Below are 25,818 nucleotides of genomic sequence, written 5' to 3'. Positions count from 1 at the left end.
AAAAGCCCATTGCTTTTATTGTAAAACTCTGGAAATAAGATCACATTCTCTGTACTGTGGCTCCATGCTCTGTTCAGTGGAAACTCGGTTTTCTCTTCCTATGGTTTCTGCTCCACATTGGTGAAAGAGAGAATTTTATCCAAGTTCAGCTTTGGCAGGAAAAAAATTTCTAGATTGGATCCAAGATGAAAATGGTTCCTTAGCCTTATGGAAACACAAATACCATGATTCTTCCTGTCTTACACTATAAATATTCCAGTGTCTGCAGCAGTGTCTCTTGGCTGCAAGAATGTTTAAATATTTCATGTCCATCAATATTTGGGCTGGGAAACCTCACAAAGAGCTTGAATTTTGTTAATATTTCCATATTATTAGCACTAATTTCCTAGGCATATCACATAAGGTTGTTTGATCACAAATCAAAAACTTACTATAAGATGTATCACTCAGGGCACTTGGTAAGATGCTGCAACAGAAATGCACTATTCAGGAGCTTATTCAAAGTGTATATTTCTCTCTCAGATCACAGTTCAGAGATATGGAGTCCAAGGTGAAGAAAACTGCTATACAATCCTTAGTTGGGGCTTCCATTTACTTCATAGGAGACGGCTGCCCAGTCCTCATCTCCCAGCCAAAATTAAAGGCAAAGGCTCAAGGGAACACCTGAACCTTCCACTGGAAGAAGACAAGTTGGAAATAGCATACATTATTTCTACTTACCCCCAATGACCAAAACTTAGTCTCATGACCTCACCAAACTGCAAGGGAGGAAATATCATCCTGAGCTGGGAATCCAAGTGCCTCACTAAAGTTCTGGAACTCTAGTGTGAAAGAGAGAGATACTGGATTTTGGTGGGAAATGAGGAGGGTTTTAGGAGTGCACAGTATCGACAGGAAGGCAGAAGAAAAGGATTTGGAAAGAAGCCAAAGGAAGGTGGCTTTGGATGGGGATGAGGTACACAGGGAAATAGGCACTATAGGAATAGCCAAGGCACTGCTATTGGGGTAAAAAATAGAGCACCAACCATTCTGTCATTTTTCTGTCACTTGTTCTAGATTCAGGGTCCAAATGACCAAGAAATGGTACCTGCATTATACTGTATTAGGGAAATAAGGAAGAATCAGATGGATGTTTCCTCCTGAAACCCCTTGGGTGTCCATAGCTGCAAAGGGAGCCATTTGGATTTCTCATCCCACTAGATTTTTTACAAAAGGGAAATGTAGTTCCCTAGAAAGAAACTGGGGTACCATTTGGAAGGGGTGTTGATCTATCACAAAGCGTACCTACCACAGATGGAATATTAGTCCCATCCAATTTATTTGGCCATTCCAAAACCAAGATAGTGGCTACTATAAAAAAGGAGCCACCCCAGGGCCCCATATGCTGCAAGGATCTAGGTTTTGCTAATGCTTTCTTTGTAATGTTTCTTGTACCCATGCCTTCTTGCCCATTCTTTGTATGTTTCCCAAGCCTTTTCATCTGTTGCCTGAACTACCCATACTTGGCTAGGATGCTTGGGGAGCAGGAAAGAGAAAACCCTAGAGCTCAACTGATGCAAACAATAAGGACATGTATCACCACCTGTACCAGGCAGGTCAGAATTAGGAGTAGGCTCCAGGCACCATGGGTCTGAGCTCTGATTCTCTTGCTTGCAGTTCTCTTCATTTCCTCCTTATCCACATGCTGGCTCCAGTCACAAGCAGCTGTGAAAGGGCTGACACCTTCTAGGTATCACATCCATACATAACATCAGCAGAAAGAGAAGAACTTTTCTTGTCTGTATGACTCTTTTAGGCATACAGGGGATGCTATGATGTGCTGCCTATGTCCCTCTTCAGGGTTGGAGGACTTCCTTCCCAGCTGCCGGGAGGGTGTCCAGTAGAGCCTGTAGCTGTCAGCCCTTCCTAGAAATGCTCTTTGCAGCTGATAACCTCCTTATCCAAGTTCCCCTTCCCTTCCTGGGAGTAGCCAATATCCAATAACTATTTGTCACGAGCTTAGTTTAAAGGTTCAGCTTCCTCACCCCAACTCAGAACGACCCTACAAGACCATCTCCCGAGTTCTTTGATGTGTTGGCGGAGGTCTTCACTGAGACAATATCACAGCTGAACTTCTCCCTCTGCCCCTTCCTGTTGCCTTCTCTTTCATTCCACAGATGTAGATCCCAGGTGCACTCCCTCGTGAGCCTCCTGCATGTTCACTGTCACCGCAGAGCCCGCTTTTTGCGGGAACATGATTTACAAGAAGAAGTAAAGAAATCTTTCTGATATACCCCCCCAACTTAACATCCTACTGTGTCACACGCAAGCCCCTAAATAGATCCCTGGGAGGCTGGCCTAACCAGCTTAGGACAAGTAGGATTTGCCTTTGGAGCAGGTGATGGGGGTCAAAGTGCCCTAATCCTTGTGAAGTGGTGAGGGGAAAGGAAAACAAAACTGGGTGCCAGCAGTGATGGTGCAGAGAATGGATGTTAATTGGCAATCAGTAGTGTTCAAGGGATCGGCTTCTGCCTCTGGGCTTCCCTTTTTGGTCCTGGCACCCACTGCCACAGTCATCTTCCTCAGGGTCTCCTTTAAACATCACTTTCATGCTTTAAAAAAGAAAACCTAGATGGATAGCCACACAGCATGTTATAGATAATTTCGATCTTTTCATTTTATTATTTTTTTGGCTCCAACCCACCCAAAGAAACAACACATGCCTAGTGGTCACAAGGGCTTGCTACTGTTTCACTGCAGAGGGGATCCTGGAAAAGAAGGAAAAAGGAAGGGCAGCCTCTGCAGGACGTTGCAAATCAGGCTCTAGAGAAGCGGGTGTTTCTCATGACCCTGGGAAGCCATATTCCATTGTCCTTAAGCATCACTCAGCTCTAAGTTCTGGGCTCTGGGATCAAGTACATAGCTTTTAGCCGGCTCTTTAAGGACCTCTATAACTTGGCTTTCATTTTCCTTTCCAACTGCCTGCCCTTTCCATGACCAGTCTGCTCCTGTCTTACTGCAATGCACATGCCCACTTCCATGTTTCTGGTCACATTGCGCCCTGCCCCCATTCTTCAAAATCCACCTTAAGCTGCACCTCCTCCGTAGTGGCCTTCCTGACACCTCTGGTCTGCCTTGACCTGTCACTGGCCATGCCACCCATAGTGTCACCCAGCTCATGCTTACAGCTCAGAAAGTCTTCTAAACTACAAACACATCAAATGCAGATGTTTCTCTCTGTCTCTCTCTTTAAGGTTTTATTGTTTTCAGTAATCTCTGTACCCGACATGGGGTTTGAACTCATAACCCGAATATCAAGAATCTCATGCTCTACTCACTGAGCCAGCCAGGCGGGTGCCCCATCAAATGCAGATATTTGTATATGCATTCCTAGCTTTTGCCCTAGTCACATTTCAATAGTTAAGTGATTCCTAGATGTGACCACCCTACAAGTTAATGCCACAAAGACACAGGCTCAATCACTTCAAGACAATAAACAAGTCACTACCAGACAATAAACAAAAGTCTATGGGGATGTGGATACTGGAGAGTTAAGAGCATTCCTTCACCAGCTAAGGATCAAAACCTTAAAAGCTCAAATAAATGTCTCAGTAATTTCTCACAGAAATAAACAAAGGGAGGCTGGAAACCCTGAATGCCAACAATCTTTGGTAAATTCTTGAAATGATCCCTGTATGAGCAACTGCAGTGCAGAAACCCTGTAGTGTAACTCCTGATATTTCCAAAGTGTCTCTGCACAGTCACATGTTTGATGAATGAATGTCAAATCATCATTCATTATGCTTTGAGTAATTAATTTTGCAATGAGATGTGTCACCTCAAATAAGCATTAAGAAATTACACGGCTAAATGTATTCAGGTGTTCATCTAAGCTTCCGGTCTTAAAGGTTTTAAACCTTGTGCAAACAATAGGAATTCATTCATTCAATTTACTTAAAAAGTGTTTTTTGAATACCTGTCATGTACTCTCTGTTAGCGCTAGAAAGATGATGACAAACAAATCAGACACCGTCCTTACTGCGTCAAAGCAATACTGGTCTGTCGGGGAACACAGGTATTAGTCAAATACAAATGTTTACACAAATAGATAAACATTGTGGTCGATTTAAATGATTCACACAAATAGGTAGACAAACAGGCACATGCTCTGAAGCACGCGTTTCTGCTCTCTACTGCCACTGAATGACTCATCTCCATATGTAGTGGCTAAAAACAACTATCCCTTACCTTAGGGTGCCAGGGGTTAACTGGGTCCATCGCCCTTCTGGCTCGGGGCTCTTGTGCAGTTGCAATGATACAGGGACTGTGGTCGGAATCATTTCAGAGGCTTCCTCACTCCCGTCTGGCAGTTGGTGCTAGCCACTGGTTGGGGTCTCATCTGAGCTGTCCGGCCATACACCCACATCACATGCGGAACCCTTCATGTGACTTCTGTATGGCACACTTGCTGCCATCTAAGAATGAGTATCTTAAAAACAGACAGACAGACAAAGCTGGATCACTTCCTATGACCTAGCCTTGGTCATTTCTGCTGTAGCCACAGACCCACCTTGATAAAGGGGAGAGAGGATACAGCTCCCTTGGTGGGAGGAGTGTCCAGTGTCACATTGTGACAAACATGAGGAAAAGCGGAGGCGTTGTCACGACCACCTTGAAAAAAACAAACAGCACATAAAACAGGCAGATAAACTTTTCTATAGGGAGCCTGGGACGATCTGAAAATAAGGAGATGTTACCTAGACTAAGGACTAGGAAAAGCAAGCAGAAGGGAAAGTCTGTACAAAGACCCTGAGACTGAAAGGGTCAGTGTGATGGAAGTACTGAGAGTGGGGGCAGAGCGGTGAGTGTCACGGCTGGATAGGTAGACGGGCTCCAGGTCAACAGAGCCTTGTACTCTGTGTGCAGCATGCTCTTCCATCTACGTCCACCAGTAGTCCATCAAAGGCTTTTAAGCTGATGAGTGACAGTCATCTCTGACTATGGCAAGTGGAGGGTATATGGATATTGTAGGAGAGACAGGAGTGGATGCCGGAGACCGCTTAGGTCACTGATAGGAATTCAGTTGAGAAGTGATGGAATGTAGCATGGGCCACATGGATGGCAATGACGATGAAGCAGCATGGCTAGATTCAAGCATCGTAAGGGGAAAAATGAATAGGACTTAGCAATGGTTGGGGTGGAGTGGAAGGAGAGAGTCAAGGATGAATGATGGTGCCTGTCATAGAGACAGAGAATACCGGAGAACAACTACATTTGCGGGTTCGAGGTCCTAAATGTGTTCAGAACACACAGAGTTGGAGATGTATTTGAATGATCAAGAGAAGTTATATAGCAGGGTCAGGAGCACACAGGGGAGCCTAAAGGTATAGATTTAGGAGTTCTCAGTGTTTAGCTGGCGATTAAAGTTCTGAGGGGAGATAAGATCAATTAAGGAAAGAGTATAGAGATTCTCACGGCATTTAACATTCAGTGGCTGCCCAGAGACTGACGGGTGGCCAGAGGCCAAGGAGCATCCAGAGCGGCTGGAAGCATGGTAGTGTGGTGTCCTGGAAATGGGGGAAAGCTCCAAGCAGCCACCTAAAACCTATTCCCGTAGAATCCCAATGCGGATAGCTCAGAATCTCTTTTTAGCTTGGGTGTGTGCAACTCTTGTGGGCCTTTGTGCAACTCTTGTAACTTTTCCACGCATCAACTTTTCTTTGGCTATTGACCAGGGTCAGAGAAAGGCTGATCCTCGAAAAACACTCAGAACAAAAAGTCCAACAGGATTTGACTAAATGAAGCATTTGATTAGTTATCACTAATAGTCTGATGCAACCTAGGAAGGACTGTTAACTCATTGTTTCTAAACTTGGCTTGTTTTTGTACTTGGCTGGAGCTCTCAGAGCTCTGGCCAAAGAGCAGGGTTTCTGCGTGTGCTCTGGCCTCCCCGAGGACCTCACAACGAGCCAGAAACTCAGGACTCAAGGGAGGTCTTTAGGAAAAAGAGGAGAAAGGGCATGAGTACGAGCACAGGGAGAGACAGCCTGTACCGTGCACACACACACAGGCATGTATGTTAGCCGTTCTTGCAGCTGGAAGCCTTTCTTGAGTCTCAAAGACTAATTCTCCAGTCTTCGTGCTTGCAGGGGTGCGGACCGTTGGGTTGATTATAAGAGCAAATGAAGGACGCCTGGGGGGCTCAGCAGTTGAGCATCTGCCTTCGGTTCAGGCCATGATCCCAGGGTCCTGAGATCGAGTTCTGCATCAAGCTCCCTGGGGGCCTGCTTCTCCCTATGTCTCTACTCTCATTCTCTCTCTCTCTCTCTCTCTCTCTCTCTCTCTCTCTCTCTCTCATAAGAGAAAGAGAGAAAATGAAAGCTTTCCTTCTCCTCCAACACATCCTCCTTTGACTTGAAACACGTGACAAGGCTGTTACCTCCAGCAGATGCTTTCTGGATGAATCAGCATTCTAAGAGACAGAGGCCCCTGGACGTGCCAACATCACCAGAATCAGCAGGAATTAACAAGAACAGGGAAACAGTTGAGTGGATGCAGCCTTCAGCAAGGGGTCAGCTGTACCACCATCAAAGTTGGCAGCCCAAGAGTCTTGTTGGGAATAAAGAAAGGGTGAAGGGGCCCAAACCACTCCTGCGGAGTCCTGAACAGATCCCCCTGGGCCAGGGACTGGGGTTTTCTATGGGAAATCAGTATGGGAATGGTTGGAAGCCATCTCTGAGGATGGTCTTTATGCAAAACACATCCCAGGCTCAGGGGAGTTAACGCTGCTTTTCAGATGCATAGGCTCTGGGACAGAGATGGGTTGTTTCCTCCTCCTGCTTCTCTGTTCGGAAGGGTGAAGAAGGCCACCAACCCCATTCCAACCCTGGGAGAGGGCTTTGAGGTGACGGGGCTCAATCCGGAGAGGAAAGAGGGTTTGGCACAGGATCTAACTGATGTTTCTGCACTTCGTTGCATGTTCTATCAGCCTCTAGTCCTGGGTCCTGGTCCTTGGAATGTCTTTCCACAGGTCTTCTCTGGCAAGAAAAAAAAAGAAGGCCTCCCTCTCTGAGATCAGATGACCCCTTGTCAAGATCCATGAGCTGAGGTTCGCTATGGCTTCCTGCCCTATTCTGCTTGGATATCTTGGTCTGCCTTTTCTTCCTGCTTTTCCCAGCGCCCCCGAGGCAGTGGTCCTGTGGGCTGCCTTCAGCTTTCACCTCCATGCAAGCATTTCAAATCCAGACCCCTCTCCCCCTCTCTCCTACCGAATCCCAGATGCTCTTAGCGCCAGCCATCTGCACACGGACCTCCCACCCGCGTTGCCCCCACCTTAGCAGGTTCAATACCGACCCTATTTCCCCTCCACGCTGGCTCCTCGCTGTCAGGGTGAGTCCAGCCAGGGAAGCAGAGTCAGGAGGGGATCTATGTTGCCTCAGGCCCGTAGGGATTGGTTACGGGGAATTGCTCTTCGGCAATCGTGGAAACTTGGGAATCAGTCTCCCTGCGGCTGCTGTCTCTGGGTCCCATGCTGGAGCTGGGGTTCACGGGGCAGGTGGTAGAGAAGGCAAAGCTGCGAAGCGGAGGGGCGCGGGCAGGGGCAGACTGGAACCAGCAAGCTTGAGCTGGAAGCCCGTGGGGAAGGGCTGTGACCTGTGTCAGTTCTTGTCGCCTCTGACCTTGGTGAGGAGGGCATCCAGCAGAGGTGGGGCTCTTTGTCACAGAGCTAAGCACACACACCTGGCGCAGGACTCCGATAGGCCTGAGGGTGGCTCGGGGGCGGGGAGGGCACCTGCAGGCCCTGCTCCTTCGCACCAGTGAGGAAAGTCAGCAAGCCGGCGAGGTGAGAACCACGAAATGGCCACCGCTTCCCTTGAGGCCCCCAGGTTCCCCGAGAATGTCCCTTGTGACCGACTCTAACTGCAAACAAACAAGAGCATGAATTCTGGGAAACGTAGCTCAGCCCAGCCAAGGTGACTCATTACAAAGCCATTAAATTCCACCCCTAGTCAACTTAGCATCCATATACGTCTCCTTAAGGTATACAGAATCTCTGAAGAAGGACAGTACCAAAGTCCTACTTCCGCACAGCCTTATACAACTTTCCCACATACAAGTTAAAAAAAAAAATGCTCACTTTTCCTCTAGAAGAGAATGCAAATTTCCATTTTTGTCCTTGGGTGATGTTGATCCTTTTCCACGCTGGTTCCCGTTCTTCGTTGATACCGTATAACTTAAATCCTGAGATATAAAGTTAAGTGTTACTATTACATCTTGTGTTAGACGATAAGGGGATGCCAAAGAAAAAGCAAAAATATCTGGTTAATGTATATACAAACATCTATATTAAAATAAGGAGGAAATATTTATGACTCTTACAATCCTTGTCTCTGCAATGGTCACATGGTCCTAGCTGATATTTATAGCTATCTTCTTCCTACATTCTAGCATTGCTTATTCTTTTTGCTGTCGGCAGGCACCTCAGCTGCTGGCCCTGGCTGGTTCGGTTGGTGGAGGGACACAAGCTTTCCTTCGTGAAGGCTCTGGGGTATTGGCAGCCTGGCCTGAGTTGGGTTATTGTAGTTTTCTGTTGACTTTAATCACAGGACCTGGGCGTAGTGAAGGCACCAGGAGGATTCCCTGCTTTCTAGACGTTCTCCTTACATCCATTGTGTGGTCATAACAACATGATTTCTCTCTGACATTCAGGACCAGTCACCCCAACCAGACAGTAACCCCCTTCTCTGCTATTTTTTTAGTGGTACAAGGCACCCTGAGGGCCCAGGCAGGGGTCTCGACTTCCCTTTCAGTGGGGTCACTGTTGGACCCCACCCCCCACCAGTGGTGGAAGCATTCCTCTCTTTGAAACTAAGATCTCGGGCAGCCCGGGTGGCTCAGCGGTTTAGCGCAGCCTTTGGCCCAAGGTGTGATCCTGGAGACCCAGGATCGAGTCCCATGTCGGGCTCCCTGCATGGAGCCTGCTTCTCCCTCTGCCTGTGTCTCTGCCTCTCTCTCTCTCTCTCTCTCTCTCTGATGAATAAATAAATAAAATATTAAAAAAAAGAAACTAAGATCTCTAGACCCACAGAGCCTACGCATGGTCACGGGAAGTAACAGCGGAGGTAACACTAACTAGTACCCTTCCCATTTTTGCCAGGAATAGCGTCATACGTTGGCTGTTGACCCAAAGCATATACAGCATCCAGGAGGGCCTTGCCCAGCTCTGCAGTGCACTTAGCTGGGGCATTAATGTGTCTTCGAAAGCGTGCTCTACTTCTATCAAGGTGCTTCAGGCTCATGGGGACCAGTGAATTCCATGAGCATGTGTCCAATGCCTCACTCCAATTGCTGTGAAGGGAGCCCCTTGATTGGAGGCAATACTTGTGGAATACTGAGACGGCACATACGGTATTCGGTAGGAACCCGGGGTGGTGACTTTGGCAGAAACCTGCAGACAGGGAAGGCAAATCCATATCCCCTGTGTCTATTCCCATAATTGGGTAGACTACTCAAAGTCCTGCCTCCTGGTGGATTTCCCCTCAATGTGGTCCTTCAGAGCTGGCAGAGAGTAGGGCTGCGGTGTTTGCCACTCTGCACCACCGTCTCAGCTGGTACTTCTGTGCCATGCAAACCTCTCTGAGGTTTTTTCCTCCTCATTCACCTGGTCCTAGGGAATGCTCCCTCCAGACCAGAGATGGAGGGAGATGGAGGGAGATGGAGGGAGATGGAGGGAGATGGAGGGAGATGGAGGGGGATGGAGGGAGATGGTCCTCCAGGCCAGAGATGGAGGCTGGAAGAGAGAAGGTCACATAGCAAAAGTAGGTGCCATGGACATTCAGGCCACTTCCTACTGTTACTTACTTATGCCCTCAGGGCCTGCTGGAGCCTGACTGCACCATCACTTCCGTTTGATGATGGGGTGCTGCTCTGCATACCCAATGTGATGGCTTGGCCAGTTGGCCAGCACCCAGTTCATGACAGGCAGCTCAGATTACATGGGAACTTGGTGACCCATGGCCAAGCGTTCAGCCTCTAATAATGCCTAGTAGCCATCTAGAGTTGTTTCTAGAAAGGGGAGTAGTAATCCAGAAAAGATGGCAGGGAATTCCTACAAAATTTTCAGGGTCAGATTTTGTTGCACCCATAGGGGTTTGCAAGAGATGTCGGAACGCATCCCTATCTGCCGCTGGCAGCTTGAGGAGCACTACGCCCCCTAGTTCCCGTGGCCCAAGTGGCAGAGCGGCTTGCACAGCCCCCGTCTTTTCTCTTCCTGAGCCCCACTCAGAGCTAGCATTTCCTACGTCACCTTCATACAGCACCTAACCGAAGAGGGACTCCTTCAACCAGGCTTGGCTTTACATTTTTAAAAAAGATTTTATTTATGCACTCACGAGCAACAGAGAGAGAGGCAGAGAATACGCAGAGGGAGAAGCAGGCTCCGTGCGGGAAACCCGATGTGGGACTCGACCCCAGGAACCCGGGATCACTACCTGAGCCAAAGTCAGACGCTCAACAGCTGAGCCCCCCAGGCGCCCCTGGTTCTACAGTTTTTTCTGAGCAAGCCTGATCGGCCTGCCTGGGACCTGTGCCCCCTGTCCTCCAGTGGCTCTAGGGTAACGTTCTACTAGGGACCCCCCCTTGACTTCTGGAGCCACAGTCATGACCAAGATTTGGAGTGGCTGCGGTAGGTGGGCCCCCTCCAGAACCCCAAGTGAGCGGTTCCCCAAATGATGTTTTGCGGGGGTTAATCATCAAGATAGGTGAGGGGCCTGGCCTTCCCTGAGGTGAGCTCAGGTCAGGTGAAGTCCTCCCGGTGGAGGGGCCCCTGCGTGTGCAGCCGGCTCCGGGCCTGCCGCCCCATGGTTGCTCCCCACTCCCCAGCCCCTGCCCGAGCCTGTCTTGGACCTTCACGGTGACAACCCGGGAGGGTTCTTGGAGGTGAAGGCGGGGCGGCCGCGTGGGGGGCCCCGGGAGTTCCTCACGCTCCTAACAGCCCCCACTCAGCTTGCAGCGGCTTTTCCTAAATTGCCATCTCTGCATTCCTGCCGATCTACGGCTCCAGGTAAGCCTGTCCCCGCTGTCACAGCGGGCACGTGCCCGTCTTCCTGGAGAACGATGGGTGACACTTTGCCCTGAAAACCCAGTGCCTTGTCGGCTCCGAGAAAGGCATTGGTTTTTTCCTGCTTGCCCCACCTTTTCTGGTTGTCAAGACCGGTGTGGCGACGGCCTAGCGTGTGGCCGCTGACTCGAAAGCCGTTCATTACCTTTTTAAATCTGTCTTCTTTTAGTCCTTAATTTTCTATATGACCTCCTGTTCCTGCTTTCTTTCTTTTTTTTTTTCTGTTCCTGCTTTCTTTTTTTTTTTAAGATTTTATTTATTTATTCACAAGAGGCACAGAGAGAGAGAGAGAGGCACAGGCAGAGGGAGAAGCAGGCTCCATGCAGGGAGCCCGACATGGGACTCGATCCCGGGTCTCCAGGATCACACCCTGGGCCAAAGGCAGGCTCTAAACCGCTGAGCCACCCAGGGACTCCCCCTGTTCCTGCTTTCTAGAAGCATTTCCTTCGAATCTGTTACTGAATACAGCCAAGTAAATATTTTCTAAAATTTTTTAAGATTTTATTTATTTATTCATGAAAGACACACAGAGAGAGGCAGAGACACAAGCAGAGGGAGAAGCAGGCTCCATGCAGGGAGCTCGACGTGGGACTCGATCCCAGGTCCCCAGGATCATGCATGCCCTGGGCCGAAAGCAGTGCGCTGAGCCACCCAAGCTGCCCTAAAATTCCCCCCCCCCTTTTTTTTGGTAGCTTCTTATTTTTCTCAAAGAGATGGTTTCCTTTGACTCTTTAGAGCAGACATATTCCCTTTCCCTTATGCTACAGACATTTTTCATCTCCTAGAGCTTGTGTTGGCTCATTCTGAGTATTTATCTTAGAAAGAGAAGAAAGATCTGTAAGCCAGAGGATTATAAACAGATACTATTGTTGGACCGGCCTTAGCTTTTTGATCTTGACCTCCAGCATTCTTACCTTAACCTTCTCCCATCTGGATATTTAATAGATACCGGTGAGCAAAAGTACCGACCCAACATGCCCTATCTTTCTGGCATTCTTTTAGCGTGATTCCAAGAAACTGAGGTCGAATCTCCTTGTCCTTGTCTTGAGTTCCCAGAAACCTGGAGAGAGTCTACTATAGTCTGTAGTTCATGTAGGAACAGTAATGTAACAAGCTGAATTTATTATAACTCTGCTACTCAAAGTGTAGTGCCTGGAGCTATGTGCTACTCTCTGGCTTTTTTTTTTTTTCATTGTTTTTCTAGTGAGTCCTGTTTAGTGATTTTATTTTTTTCTTAAAGATTTTATTTATTTGAAAGAGAGAGAAAGAGAGTGAGAGAGAGCATGGGAAGGGGAAGGAGCAGAGGAAGAAGCAGACCTCTCACGGAGCAGGGAGCCCGATGCGGGACTCGATCCTAGGACCCTGGGATTACTACCTGAGCCAAAGGCAGACACCTCACCGATTGAGCCACCCAGGCACCCCCGTTTAGTGATTTTATAAAAACGCATTTTTCAATGATGGATTGGAATTTTTTATTTTTATGTTTGGATTGGACATTTTAAAATAATAGTCCTTTACTACAGATGATTTGAGAAGCATTGACATAGGCTCCTCGACTTTGGATAATGCCAGTCCATTTACCAAGGTACACTGAGCCACCAACTTTCCCCCTCAAACTTCAGGCCCTCTACTCTGAAAGGAGGTGGAAAGAGAAGAGAAGAACTGGCTTGAAAGGGTAGGAGAAGGAGGTGCTGTGGGGGGCGGATGGCGGGGGGCACGGGGCCTTGACCGCCGTCCCCAGGAAGTCTCTGTCCTGCGGGAGGGAGGGGGCCATCAGGTGCTCCTTCACTGTTCTCAGCCAACAAGCTCAAGGCAGAAAGTGGGGGGTGAATCCTGGGAATCCTCTTCCTTCTCCACCGCGGGTCATTCTGCTCTGACTCAGAAGACTGGGGTGTTTAAGCCAACCTCCTCAGCACTCTGCGCCGAGTGGAAAGACATGTCCACGCCCCCTGCCAGGCTTTGATGTCTGTGTTCCCTTCTCCTCTCCTCTGGCACTTGGCCCAGCACTCAGGAATGCTTCCGCGGACAGAACAGGCCCTGTCAGCATGGCCCTGAGGGGCCTGAGAGATCTTCCTTAATTCGGAAGGCACTCGATTGCTCTCACAGCCATTCCTGTGAAGCCTCTTTCTCCTCCTCTGTGATCTGTGAGCTGGATTTTTGAGATCTAACGTCGGATGCCACCTTTATCCTTACCCGATGCTCAGAGTCCATGCAGCGCTCCTGCCCTGGGAGATGTTTAGAACCAACCCCTTACCTGCCTATCCATCGTGGTGTCTCATGCTGACACTGCCTTTTTTCAATCCATTAATAGTTATGTCAAGCAGGACAGGAGTGAGATGATAGGTCTGTGGCACTTCCCGAGTGACTGCTCTGCCTGTTTCCATCAACGCATTACCCCGTCTTGTGGGTTTAGTTGTCTGACAGGTTTGTTCGTCTACATAAGCATCCTGTTGTCTAGCAAGATGTTGTGGGAGGAACTGCTCTTTCCTTCCTCGTCCTCTGCCCTCATCCCTTCTATCAGACAGAGACCTGGAATAATAGTAGTCGTGATGGGGCACCTGGCTCAGTCAGTAAAGTATGTGAATCTTGATCTCTGGGTTGTGGGTTCGAGCTTCACATTGGGTGTGGAGCCTACCTGAAAAAATAGTAACAGGAGTAGTAGTAATAAAATCTGATTGGCATTTGCTTTAAGGCAGCAAAGAGAAAAATATTCTTTTTGCCATAACACTTGGTATATTTTATTTTTATCTTTGTATTTTAATTCCAGGACAGTTAACCAGGTGTTAGTTTCAGGTGTACAATATAATGATTCACCACTTCCATATGTCACCTGGTGCCCATCACAAGTGCCCTCCTAAATCGCCATTCCCTATGTCACCTGAAACCCCTCGCCCTCCTCCCCTCTGGAAACCATCTGTTTGTTCTCTGGAGCTCAGAGTCTGTTTTCTGCTTTGTCTCTTTTTTACTTTGTTCATTTGTTTTGTTTTTTAATTTTCACATATGAAAGAAATCATATGTATTCATCTTTCTCCGCCTGGCCTGTTTCACTTAGCAGGACACATGCAAAGAGGAAAACTCTTAACACAGAGAGCAGTATTTGTTATAATTGGGCCAGACTCGTGTGCTGGGAGAGAGCCGGCTGTTCCTTCTCAGCCCAGTAGTAGAACTTAGGCTGGTTTCTGTGAGTGGAACTTGCTTCAGAGGTAACATGGTGAAGGAAAGCCGCTGGAAAGCACTACCCTGGGCCTGGAATGTGGGATGTGCATTCACCTCTGTTTGGGAGCCTAGAACAGTGTCTCAGCTGGGGGCAAACGTTCCCTCGGGGACATGTGACAACGTCTGGCATTTCTTTCATTGTCATGACTTGGAAAATGAAGTGTTTTACTGGCGTCTTTACTGGTGCACAGAGGCCAGGGATGCTGGTAACCATCCTCCAGGGCACAGGCTGCCACTCTACCCAACAAAGCAGGATCAAGCCCCAAAGGTCATCGGTACCTAGGTTGAGAAACGCTGGCCTAGAATTTAAGCCATCCTAAAACCTGCCCCGCTGAACACTGGGGAGCAAAAATACACATCTGGTCAAACTCCAGGCCACATCCCTACAGATCTTTATTCCACTAGGCTGGGTTCAGCCCTGATGTCGCGTTTTCATGAAATGCCCACCCTTCCCCTGGCCCCCTGTAGTTGGACAGGGTTGAGAACCACTGGGTGGTGAGCGTGGTCTGATGGAGGCCGTAGATGAGGCTGATCTGCCTCATTTTCTCGCGACTGGAGGCTTATTGAGGGGTTGTTGGCTCCTTGAGGAGGGAGCAGCAGTGGAGAATCCGATAGGAGACGAGGGAACCTACCCTCCCCGTTCAGGCCTGGAGAGGATAAGATGGAAGTTCAAGTCTGGGACTTCTGTGAGAATTGGGAAATGGGCTTGCCCTCTCCATAAAAGAATTTGAAAACCTTCTGGATGGATGTTCCCAGGGCTCTTAGCCTAGCTAGTGGATCAGACTGCTTGTGGCAAGGAGAAAGTTGTCCCTTCCACAAGGTATGTGGCCCTTGCCAAGGCACAGGGCTCCCTGACCCCGAGGTGACTGGATTTCCGCTCCCGCTCGCTCCTTCCTCCAGGCACCTTTGTACAGCGCATAACCTCATGCAGCAGCCCTGATCGCAGTTTGCCTTAGCTGAGACCTCTTTGGGGCAGGAAAGGAGTGCGGTGCTGCTTTGTGCCTTGCAGGTTTCCAAAAACACCAAAACAAAACAAAAAAGAAAACATTTGGGAAAGCCTGGAAGAGGAAATCAGATCCGTCCTGCAGGCAGCCTAGAAAGCCCATCCTGATGCCAGGCCACAGGGTGGAGGCTTCAGGCTGGTCCTGGTGTCCTTGGAGGTGGTGGAGAACAACTCAGGAAATGGGAAAATTTGGTTGCAGAAAAGCACAACAGCTGGATTCCCAAGACTGGGAGCGAAGACAGGGAACTTTCTGTGCCTCGTTCTTGTGCATCAGCCCACCCTGGAAAGAGAACCCCAAGGCCCATTCCAAACTGCAGTGCAGCAGGCACCCAGCCCAGCCCTCGATTCATTCCCTTACAGAAGAGAAACAGAGAAGCTGTAGGACGGACGTTGGTGCCACAGAACCGCGCAGCGAACTTCAAATCCCCTCTGTGTCCTTAAGGCGAACTGGGCAAGCTTCCAAGCGTCGGTGTCTTCTTGGGTACAGTGGGCATCATCGGACTGAGACGCGGTCCTGAGGGTCAGGTCGCGAACGTGGCGGGTAATAGCCGGCCGCGCGGGCCACGGGGGCCCGACCGGTGGTCCCGTCACACAGGAGGACTCACGCGGCTCCCCGCGCACATGACAGCGCGGGGGCCCGGGACCCGGGAGGCGGTGCGGCACCGGCGTGAGTGCCGGGGTGAGCGGGCTGGGAGAGCAGGGAGACACTGGGGAGCATGCGGTGCGCTCCGCTGCCCTGGGGGCCTGCCCCGCTTCCCGGAGAAGCGCTGGCACCGAGCAGGGCTGGGTCGGAGCCCCGGCCCGCGCCGCGTCCCGGGAGGCGGAGGAAGGCGGGCCGGCCCCGGCGGGCGGGGGGGAAGGGGGGCGGGAGGGACAGCGGCGAGAGGAGGAGTTTTCCAGCTCGGCTTCGCCCGCCCGCCCGCCCGCCGCGCAGCCCCTCGGCCCCGTCCGTCTCCTCCGCCCCCTGGAAGCGCCGAGCGGGAGCCGAGCCGAGCGGAGCGAGCGCCGCCGCGCCATGGGGAGCCCCGCACTCCGGGCCGCGCTGCTGTCGCCGCCGCTGCTGCTGCTGCTGCTGCTGCTGCCGCGGGTCCCGCCGAGCCGCGCCTCCCCAGGTAGGAGCGGAGGCGGGGCAGCCTCCCCGGCGGGGCGCCCTTTGTCCGCCCCGGCTCGGCCTCGGTGGCCCCCGGGAGGGGCTTGCGCGCGGTGGGCTCGCGTCTGGGCACCGCGAGGGGACAGCCGGCGGTCAGCCCCCCGCCTCCGCGCCCCCCGGGGCCCGAGCGGACCCACGCTGGCGCCCGAGGCCACGGAGGGAAGTTGGGCGGCCGGCTGGTCTCTCGGCACCTGGAGTGGTGCCTGTCACCGGGCGGCGCGCGGCCGAGGCGCGGGGGGCCGCAGCTTGGCCTGGAAGGAGCCCCTACCCGCTCCCCTGGGGGTCCCGGGCCACCCCGGGGGCTGCCGGGCACGCGCCGCGGGACAGCGGCCCCCGTGGACGCCACGGGCGGGGCCTCTCCCGCATCCCCCCAACCCCCCCTGCTGGGGATTCCGAGAAAGTCTGCGCCTCCGGGAGAGAGGTGCCAGCTGACAGCGGTGACTTGGGGCAGGCGCTCGGTGACACACGCGCGGCAGTTAGGCGGGGGCGTGGCCTCCCACGGCGGGGGCGTGGCCTCTAGCATCTAAGGGGCCCCGGGCGCTTATTCGGGGCTCTCGCCGCCGTGTCGACAAAACCTTTGGTGTTGACCTTTCAGAAGGCTCCAGCTAACTCCCTCATCTGGGAGTCTTAGGTTGGCAGAGAGCTTCAGGGGACCAGGGCAACATGGATGCGCCTTTGCCCCCCTGGAATGGAGAAGAAATCCAGGGGCGCGTTTTAACTTAGTGCTAATGGGAAAGTGGGGGACGTGGACTTTAGAGCGTGCAGACATCTGGCTCTGCGTTCCACAGTGTGGGCAGTTCACAGCGGGGGTGTGCGGGTGAAGGACGGGGCGGCGGAGGGCTCCCAGGTAGTGTGCCCCGCAGCTGTAGGGCCGCCCGCTGCAAATACCCGCACCTCCCCACATGAATGCGGGAGTCAAACAAACGTGTAAAGTGATCAACGGGAACGTTTGTGTTTTGAGCAGACTCGTGTAAGTTTTAAGCTCTCTGGTAGGAACGGATTGAGGGCAAAGTAGAAAGGAGACTTCATCCTCAGCCCCGGCAAGTCCATGTCCACGCCGCCCACTCCCCTTTAGCCGAAGTTGGGTTAAAACAAACGTGGAGGGGAAGGGGGGGCAGTACTGGCCAGGACAGGAGCAGGGAGAGGTTGCCAGCCGCTCACGCTGGGGTCGGAGGCATCTCGGGGCTGCCCTACGTCTGCTGGAGCCTTTCTCAGCCGAAGGGCCTCTTCTCTTTTTCCGTCTCAAATCCCTCTGCTCTCCTTTGTCCCAGCATCTATCCATCTGTCGTGGACCTTGCTGCCAGGGCCCAGCCATCCACAGAAAAAACTGGTTTGCCAGTTTGGGCTCTCCTCTCTGGCTTTGGGGAACCCTGCCCGCCAGCACGCTGCCCCCAGTTGGGCACCTCTCAGGGGGCTCTGCTGGGGCTGTTGAACCTAAAGGAGGGGTTTTCAGTCCAAGCCAGAGGTTTGCCAAGGCTGGGGAGGGGAGACTCTGTGGGCAGTGGGTCCCGAGGCAGATCACATCAGCTGAATTCACCCCAAGTGCTGGGGGACAGATGGCTTTGCACATCATTTCGGAGGCACTCCTTTAGCAAGTGCACATTATGTCTCCAGTAAGAGAGAAGGTGAGAGGCCTGGAATTGGGAACCTCTGAAAGAGGGATGTGGGGGTCAAGGGCCCCATCCTTCCCACCACCGTTATATAACTGTCTGAGATTTAATAGCTAATCTGTCAGAGAGTAAATCATTCCCACTCCTAGAAGGTCTCTGGAGTTCTTCCATCTTTGAATTTGATGCAGCTTTTCTGGCCATCTCATTCATTCTCTGCAGCCTAGCAAAGACACAGTGTCTGCAAAAATCCACAGGAAATGTATAGAAAGTTCTTAGCAAAGTTGTCTGTGTTTGATTGTGTTTGTATGCCTATAGCAGATGAGACTTTTTAGTCTGTTCTTTTTGGGGTTTTTTTTTTTCTGGGTGTAGCTGACATAACATGTGAGTTTCAGGTGTGTAACATAATAAGTTGCTATTTATGTACATTGTGAAATGATCACCCCCAAGAAGTCTAGTACCATCAGTCACCATATGCAGTTACAATTTTTTTTCTTGCAATGAAGACTTCTAAGATTCACTCTCGGAGTAACTATGCTGTACATTTTTACATGCCCATGGCTTATTTATTTTGTAACTAGAAGTTTGTACCTTTTGACCCCCTTTGCCCAATTTTTCCATTCCCTACTTCCCCCCCAACTTTCGAACCGCCAGTCTACTCTCTGAATCTATGAGCTTGGGGCTTTTTATTTTGTTTCTTAGCTTCTACATATAAGTAAGGTCATATGGTGATTTTTTCTTTTCTATCTGACTTACTTCACTTAACATAATGCCTTCAAGGTTCCATGTTGTCCATTGCAAATGGCAAGATTCCATTCTTTTTTGTGGCTGAATAGTATTGCCACACACACACACACACACACACAGCACATCTTCTTTATCCATTCATCTATCAGTGCACGCTTGGGTTGCTTCCATATCTTGGCTATTGCAAATAATGCTGCAGTGAACATGGGGATGCAGATATCTTTTTGAGTTACTGTTTTTGTTTTCTTCGGATAAATACCCAGAAGTGGAATGGACACCAGATCACACAGTATCTATTTTTTTAATTTTTTGAGGCACCTCCATCCTGCCTTCCACAGTGGCTGCACCAGTTTGCATTCCCACCAACGCTGTGTGAGGGTTTCCTCATCTCCACATCCTGGCCAACGCTTGTTATTTCTTGTCTTTTTGATGATAGTTATTCTAACAGGTGTGAGGTAATAGCTCATTGTGGTTTTGATTTACATTTCCGTTTTTATTCTGTGCTTAAATGAACTCTTGGAACCTCATTTACACCTGAGAGTTTGGAGGTTCCCTCCACCTCATCATGCAAGCAAGGCTGAAGGTGGGGAATGAGCGTGGTGGGCACTAAGAAAGGCTTCGTGAATTTTATGAATCTTCTCGCCAGAGAACTGGTGAGCTAGCAGGGTTTCACCAGTCAGGAAAGCCGAGTGAGGTTTGCACAAAGCCCAACCAGACCACACCAGCCAAAGCAGTCCAACCGCCTTCGCAGATAAGTATTAGGAACTGAACACCTGGCTCACGATATACAATTAAAGTCTCTCCAGGAGCAGGCTAAGCTAGAAATTTCGATTTGGAGTTATAACATGTAAGGAGCTGAAAAAAATGCCTCTTCATTAAAAAGGGGGTAAGAAAAGAGGGGGAATGCTGGGGAGAGCAGGACATTTTCATCTAGCATTTTCTTCACCGAGAACATGTGCAGTCCAGTATGTTGGGGTTACTGCTTCTCATTTCACAGATTTGTGAGCTGAAAGAGACACCAGAAACCATCCTTCAAGCATTGTCTTCATACCTTCCCACCTCATCAGTCTTCGCACCACCATTGAAATATAGCCCCTCTCTTTTCAATGATTACTAGAACATTCTTGCTTGCTAGAACATTCTTCCCACATTCTGACCCATTCTACTTTCTCTGGCCAAATACTGGTCTTTTAAGTACAACTCTACTTTCATCACGTTACTGTCCTACTCAAAAACCTAGAGCGGCAGCTCCCTGTCCTCTCTTACATTAACTAGAAAGTTCTCAGCTGTTTTCAGGGGACTGCACCATTGCTTCCAGCCCCAATTTTCAGCATTTCTCTCCTGGTTTCCTAAAATGTGGCTGAAAGAGACTCCCTGTTTTTTGCAGAGCTTGAGTCACATTTTCCCTCTTCCTGGCGATTGCTGCTCCCTGCCCCTGGAATTCGCCCCTGCCCTGCCTGGCCCTCCACCCCCTACCCCAGCCACCTGTCTGCCCAAATTCTGTCCATCTTTCAACGACACCCTCTCTTGGATGAAACTTTTCCTTGATTCCTCAAATGGGAAGCTTCTTCTGCCTTCCCTTAAACACCCATGGCTCTTCATGTTTTTCTTGTGCCATTGATGACATGTGCCGGACGGTCCAATACTGTATGCACGCCTGTATACTTCGAGATTCTGTGCTCTTGAAGGCCGGCGCTGCGGTGCCTTCACCTTCTTTCTGTTTCTCATGGTGCCTGGCCGAGCACCTTGAGCCAAGTGGGCATTTGTGCTGATCAAATTAATAGCCCTCGAATTTGGCTGATGGGCCACTGGACAGAAAGGAGGTGAGAAATGTTCATAGGTAACCAGGACTTTGTGCCACCATGAATCTCCATGCGTGGGCACTGTGGCTCGCTGGCTGTAGAGGTTGCTTTTTAGATCCACGAACACCCTCTGTTTAAGCAATAACCTTCTCTGTTGGGGGCTGTAAGGCGAGAGACGTACTGCAGCCACAAGCTGGAGCGTACATTTATTATTTTTGTTGGCCACTTTGCTACAGCCCCTTCCAAAGCGGTTGAATGGCTTCCTTAGTGAACGCAAATATGTGCACTACATCAATTCCCCTTTCAGAGAACGCGGCTAAAATGGGTAATTGAAAGTGAAGATTGAGTTTAAACAGAAGAAGGTTTCCTTTTGCCAGGCTATAGCATAGTATGAGCTTGTGGCAGCCAAGTTATGATGAATCCCCAGGTTAAAGATTCACTTCCAGCATAGCAGGGTGAATGAGCTCCAGTTCCTGGGGAGTTTCCCGAGCCAGTCCCTTCAGTTCGGTTGGCCATTGTGTGAGTTCTCGACTGTCAGCTTTTATGGGGCATTGTGTATGGGAGCCTTTTAAGCCTACGCTTTTCTCTTGGATATTTGAATGTGGTTTTGGGAATAGATTCCATTTCTGCCTTTTCTGATGACAACTGGGCTCTACCCAGAGACTTTTTCAAGCAGACACCAAATGATGAGGTGCTTGGGACAACGGGGTGAAGAAGGTGGGGAATTCCTTCTGGCAGTACTTTCTATCTTACAGGGATGTAGACACCAGCTTCTCTGGGTGGGTAAATGTAGCAGAGGCCGGTGGACAGGCCCTGGGAGCACAGAGAGCAGCCATGCAGGAGCACTGGGCTTGGATACTAAAGAATGATGTTGCTGGGTGGCTGATGCCCATGACAGCGGCTCTGCAGGCCCAAGGAAGGCTAACAGAGGGGGCCTGTGCACTACTCTAAGAACATCTGGAGATTGGGAATCAAAGTCTACATGGGTGTTCTTTTTCTGGGGAGAAGGCTCTTATCCCAATTCCGAACCACTACTCACTAGATCATCTTCATGAATTTCGAGAGCGAGCTGCCCTTCACAGGCAAAAACATCTACATACAAAGTAAGATGAAATTGCCAGGGTTGGAAAACTGTGATTGAACCAGTGAGCAGGTGATCTTTGGGGTTGCAGACAGTGGTACAATGTCTCCTTCTCCTCACTTAAAAAACAACATCCAACAAAGTAGGCATAATCATAGATTGTAATTGATTGTCTTTGGGCCTGGGCCAGCAACTTGTTGTACCCTTCACTTAGCACAGTGTCTGCGACCAGAGGGACGATCTTCAGTCAATTTTTGTGGATTAATTAATTAACTGCCTAAACTAATTGTGACAGAGAACAAGCATTCTGTTTCAAATACTCCTGCAGGATTTAACTGGAATTTCCAAGATGTTAATTCAAGAGTAAGGAATGCCAGACAGCAAAATGTCAGGGGAAATTGGCGCTGCTCTGAAGAAGAGACCCATCCCGACAGGTGACGGGTCAGGGCCTACTTCATTGATGAGGCTCTTGGATTTCATATCCCCCTGGGACATGATACTAGGAGAATTCGAAACTCCCGGGAGTTCCCAGGGCAGGATTTTCAGATCACAGTTTAAGGTTAAAGCTTGAGCAAGAGAAAAGTCATTGGTAGCATTGCGAAGCTCCCAAGTTTTCCAGATGGTAATTGGTTTCACCTGGATCTTACGGTTTGCATGGCGCACTCGACTCCAAACCCTCTAGAGTGCTCATTCCTGAGCTGCATGATTCACTCACCCGTAATCCTTAGCTCATACTGGAGGCCGCTTTATGCATTGTTCTCCAGGGAGAAGATAAATGGGTTTGGACCTAATGGCTTGGATTATCCCAGAGGTTTGGGGTTGTAAATTGAGTACACTGCTTTTAAAACGTTTTTTAATGAGTAATAGTCAGACAAATCCAAACATAGAACTGGGGACAGACTTTCTGCCTTGGCCTTAAAATATCGTCCCGCTATTTCTTCTGCCCTGCTCTCACAGTGACCTGTAGTGCTATCGGTCACATGTACCGGCAGCTTGTTCGATCTGCTGTCACTGGCTCTTCGCAGTGTCTGCCCAGTTAAGCCTAATGAGCATCTGTCTCTCCAAAGCCGATTGCGCCCTGGGACCCTCTGACTGAGGACTCTGGCCTGCCACTTACTGTGTGGGTGGTTGAGCTGAATGACCCTGCCAGATCCAGGGATCCAGGAATGTTCAAAAACACTGGCTAAATTAGGGCCACAGGGCAAAGATTGAGCCAAGGGTTGGCAGGCTCATTGTGGAGTGGTGAGGAAGTGGTGGCGTGGCCACGTCCCCCACCTTCTGAGACTCTGCCCCCAGATTGGCCTGATCCATAGAAGAACTCTGACAGATTTGCCACTGACTCAGCATTCGTCAGACAAAGGCTCTGACTCCTTTAAACATCCAGTGTTGAAATCCTGTTTCCACTTAGATTTTAATTTAGCTTTCCAAGGGGTGGAATCATATTGTTTCCCTATTAGTTGCTCATGGATCTGAGGCCTCCGGCCATGTGAGCAGATCCTGGGGTCTCTCATTCATTTTGTGTCTTCCTGGTGGCTCTCAATGAGTGTGTGTGATGAGATCTAAGAGGGAGAACGCCTCTGGCCAGTCCTGACCCTGCTGGGTATCTCAGGCCCTATCTAGATTCCTGAGGAGTTTCCCTTCCACATACAGGCTCCCCTGTGTGGGTCACCTAATCTGTGGAACTGTGGAATACCCGACTTGGAGCACCCGAGACGTAACCCCTGTGTCTTAGTGATGAGCCTCCGAGGCTTGGTGAGTTGAAGAGGTTTGTCTGTGGTCACCTAGGGCTGTAGAAGCACAGCTGGGTTTAGAGCTAAGTGGTAGCTTCAGAATTCCCATCACTCTCCCCAGGCTTGTCCTGAATTCAGTTTTGAGTGGCCACTACGTGTTAGGCACTGTGCCAGGCCCGGAGAAGAGGGGCAGGCCGGGATCATTCCCACTGCAGGCACTTGCTGAACCCCTGTCTCGGTGTATTTCGGGCATCGTTGTGTCTCTCAGGACTTGGCATGCCTGGGGCTGCTTGCATGTTCCTCAAGGGCTGTAAGCATCTGGGGATGCTCCCTCTCTCCCTCTCTCCTCTCTCCACCATTTGCTTTGGCTCCTCAACTGATATGTCATGACATTCTTAACAACTTTACTGAGATATAATTTGCATCCCATACTATTCACCCACTGAAACCAATACAGTGATTTGTAGTGTATTCACAGAGCTGTGTATCCATCACCATGGTTTATTTCATCTTATTTTATATTTTTAGATTTTGTTTATTTATTCATGAGAGACACACAGAGAGAGGCAGAGACATAGGCAGAGGGAGAAGCAGGCTCCCTGTGGAGAGCCTGATGTGGGACTCAATTCCAGGACCCTGGGATTATGCCCTGAGCCAAAGGCAGACACTCAACCACTGAGCCACCCAGGCGTCCCATCACCATGATTTTAGAACGTTTTCATTATCCCCCAAAGAAACCCTTTGCCCCATAGCCGTCACTCCCTAACTCCGACCCCCAAGCTCTAGGCAACAATTCACTTGTTTCCGGTCTCTACACATTTGCCTATTCTTTACATTCCGTACAAATGGAATCATGCAATATTTGTCCTTTTGTGTCTGGCTTCTTTCACCGAGCATAATGCTTTCAAAGTTCATCCGTGTTGAGGCAGGTATCACTACTTGATCCCTTTGTGTGGTTGAATTTTATTCCATTGCATGGGATAGACCACATTTTATCCATTCATCACTTGATGGCCATTTGCGTTTCCACTTTTTGATTATTGTGAGTAATGTAGCAAACATCCCCATAAGTTTCCATGTGGGCACAATGGTGTCATTTCTCTTGGATAGATACCTCGGCAGTTTTCCAAAGCCACTGCGCCCTTGTCCATTCCCACCAGCGGTGTGTGGCAGTTTCAGCCTCTCCATGTCCTCAGCAACTCTTGACATTATCTGTCATTTTGACGAAGTGGTATCATTTTATCCCAAGTCGGTAACAGCTTCCACTTAAGGCCTGAGTGAGAAAGCAATGTCTGTTCTGCCAACTATGGTGGTGAGAGTCACCTAAGGCTGCCTGCCACCCTTTTGCTGCTGGCTGCTGGTCATCGGGCACCCTTGGGCCCGAATCAGAAAGAAAATGAGAGCTAAGTGCCGTGTGTGGGTACGTGGGCACGGAGCTTGGTTAGGAGACAGACTTCGGACTGATTAGGAAAAGGATAGAGGCAGACCCAAGGCTCAGGACTGAAGAGTGGTGGTCAGGATGATTTGAGACCCCGCCTGCTCTTTTTTTTTTTTTAAAGGTTTTATTTATTTATTCAAGAGAGAGACAGACAGACAGACACAGGCAGAGGGAGAAGCAGGCTCCATGCAGGGAGCCCGACGTGGGACTCGATCCCGGGTCTCCAGGATCGCGCCCTGGGCTGCAGGCGGCGCTGAACCGCTGGGCCCCCCGGGCTGCCCCGGCCTGCTCTTTTGGTGGGTAGGACGGTGGCGGGAATTCCCCGAACAACCTGATGCCTGGCCGTCCTGGGCGTCAGTGGCTCGGCCCAGTGGAACCCGCCATAGCCTTTCAGAGATTGTGGCTGTTTCGGAGGAGAACAGAACCAACCAAAAGAGCGTGCTGGCCCCCCCCCCCCCCCCCGGGCCGCACCCTGGCACGCGCGGATCCTTGGATCCCCGGGAGCGGGTCAGACGGGCGGCGCTGGCTGTTAGGTGCAACTGACGGATTCTTGAAAACTACGCCGAGAAATAATGCTGTGCTGTATGTCGGCAAATGCAATTCAAAAAAGAAAGAAAGAAAGAAAGAAAGAAAGAAAGAAAGAAAGAAAGAAAGAAAGAAAAGAAAGAAAGAAATGCAGAAGCTCAGGCCCTGTCCGAGACCTACCCAGGCAGCGCGCACATGTTAAGAAGATCCCCCCACCGATCCTTCTCCACAGTGAAATTTCAGAAGTACTGGTGTGATGAATGACTTCAGCGCCTTTGCCAAGAGCAGGCGGCGTGCCTGTTCCCATCTGCCACACAGTCGCCCCCTCGCCTCCTCCCCCGCTCCTCTGGGCTTTGCCTCCCTCCTGGTCCCTAGACTTCCTTTCCGCAGTTCCCGACATTCCTGAGATAAGCCTGCACAG

The 25,818-nt window shown here is 50.1% G+C and overlaps 2 protein-coding genes across 3 annotated transcripts in view; both read left to right on the top strand.

Annotated features, from left to right (window-relative positions):
- The window catches only part of RPGR (retinitis pigmentosa GTPase regulator), a 77,170-nt gene extending 73,526 nt beyond the window's left edge, over nt 1-3,644 (top strand). The window contains exon 18 of the mRNA XM_025439965.3: nt 523-3,644. Within this exon, the coding sequence (XP_025295750.1) occupies nt 523-729 (207 nt within the window). The 3' untranslated portion in view covers nt 730-3,644. The remainder of the gene's footprint in view (nt 1-522) is intronic.
- Nucleotides 3,645-16,235: 12,591 nt separating this feature from the next.
- Nucleotides 16,236-25,818, top strand: part of SRPX (sushi repeat containing protein X-linked) — a 112,359-nt gene continuing 102,776 nt past the window's right edge. For both annotated transcript variants that reach the window (XM_025440043.3, XM_025440033.3), the window contains exon 1: nt 16,236-16,429. In XM_025440043.3, the coding sequence (XP_025295828.2) occupies nt 16,333-16,429 (97 nt within the window). In that variant the 5' untranslated portion in view covers nt 16,236-16,332. The remainder of the gene's footprint in view (nt 16,430-25,818) is intronic.

Source organism: Canis lupus, chromosome X (genome assembly GCF_003254725.2).
Source record: "Canis lupus dingo isolate Sandy chromosome X, ASM325472v2, whole genome shotgun sequence".
In the NCBI taxonomy this organism is placed as follows: Eukaryota; Metazoa; Chordata; class Mammalia; order Carnivora; family Canidae; genus Canis; species Canis lupus.
The sequence above is the reverse complement of the archived record's forward strand: the minus strand, read 5'-3'. Positions and strand labels throughout refer to the sequence as shown.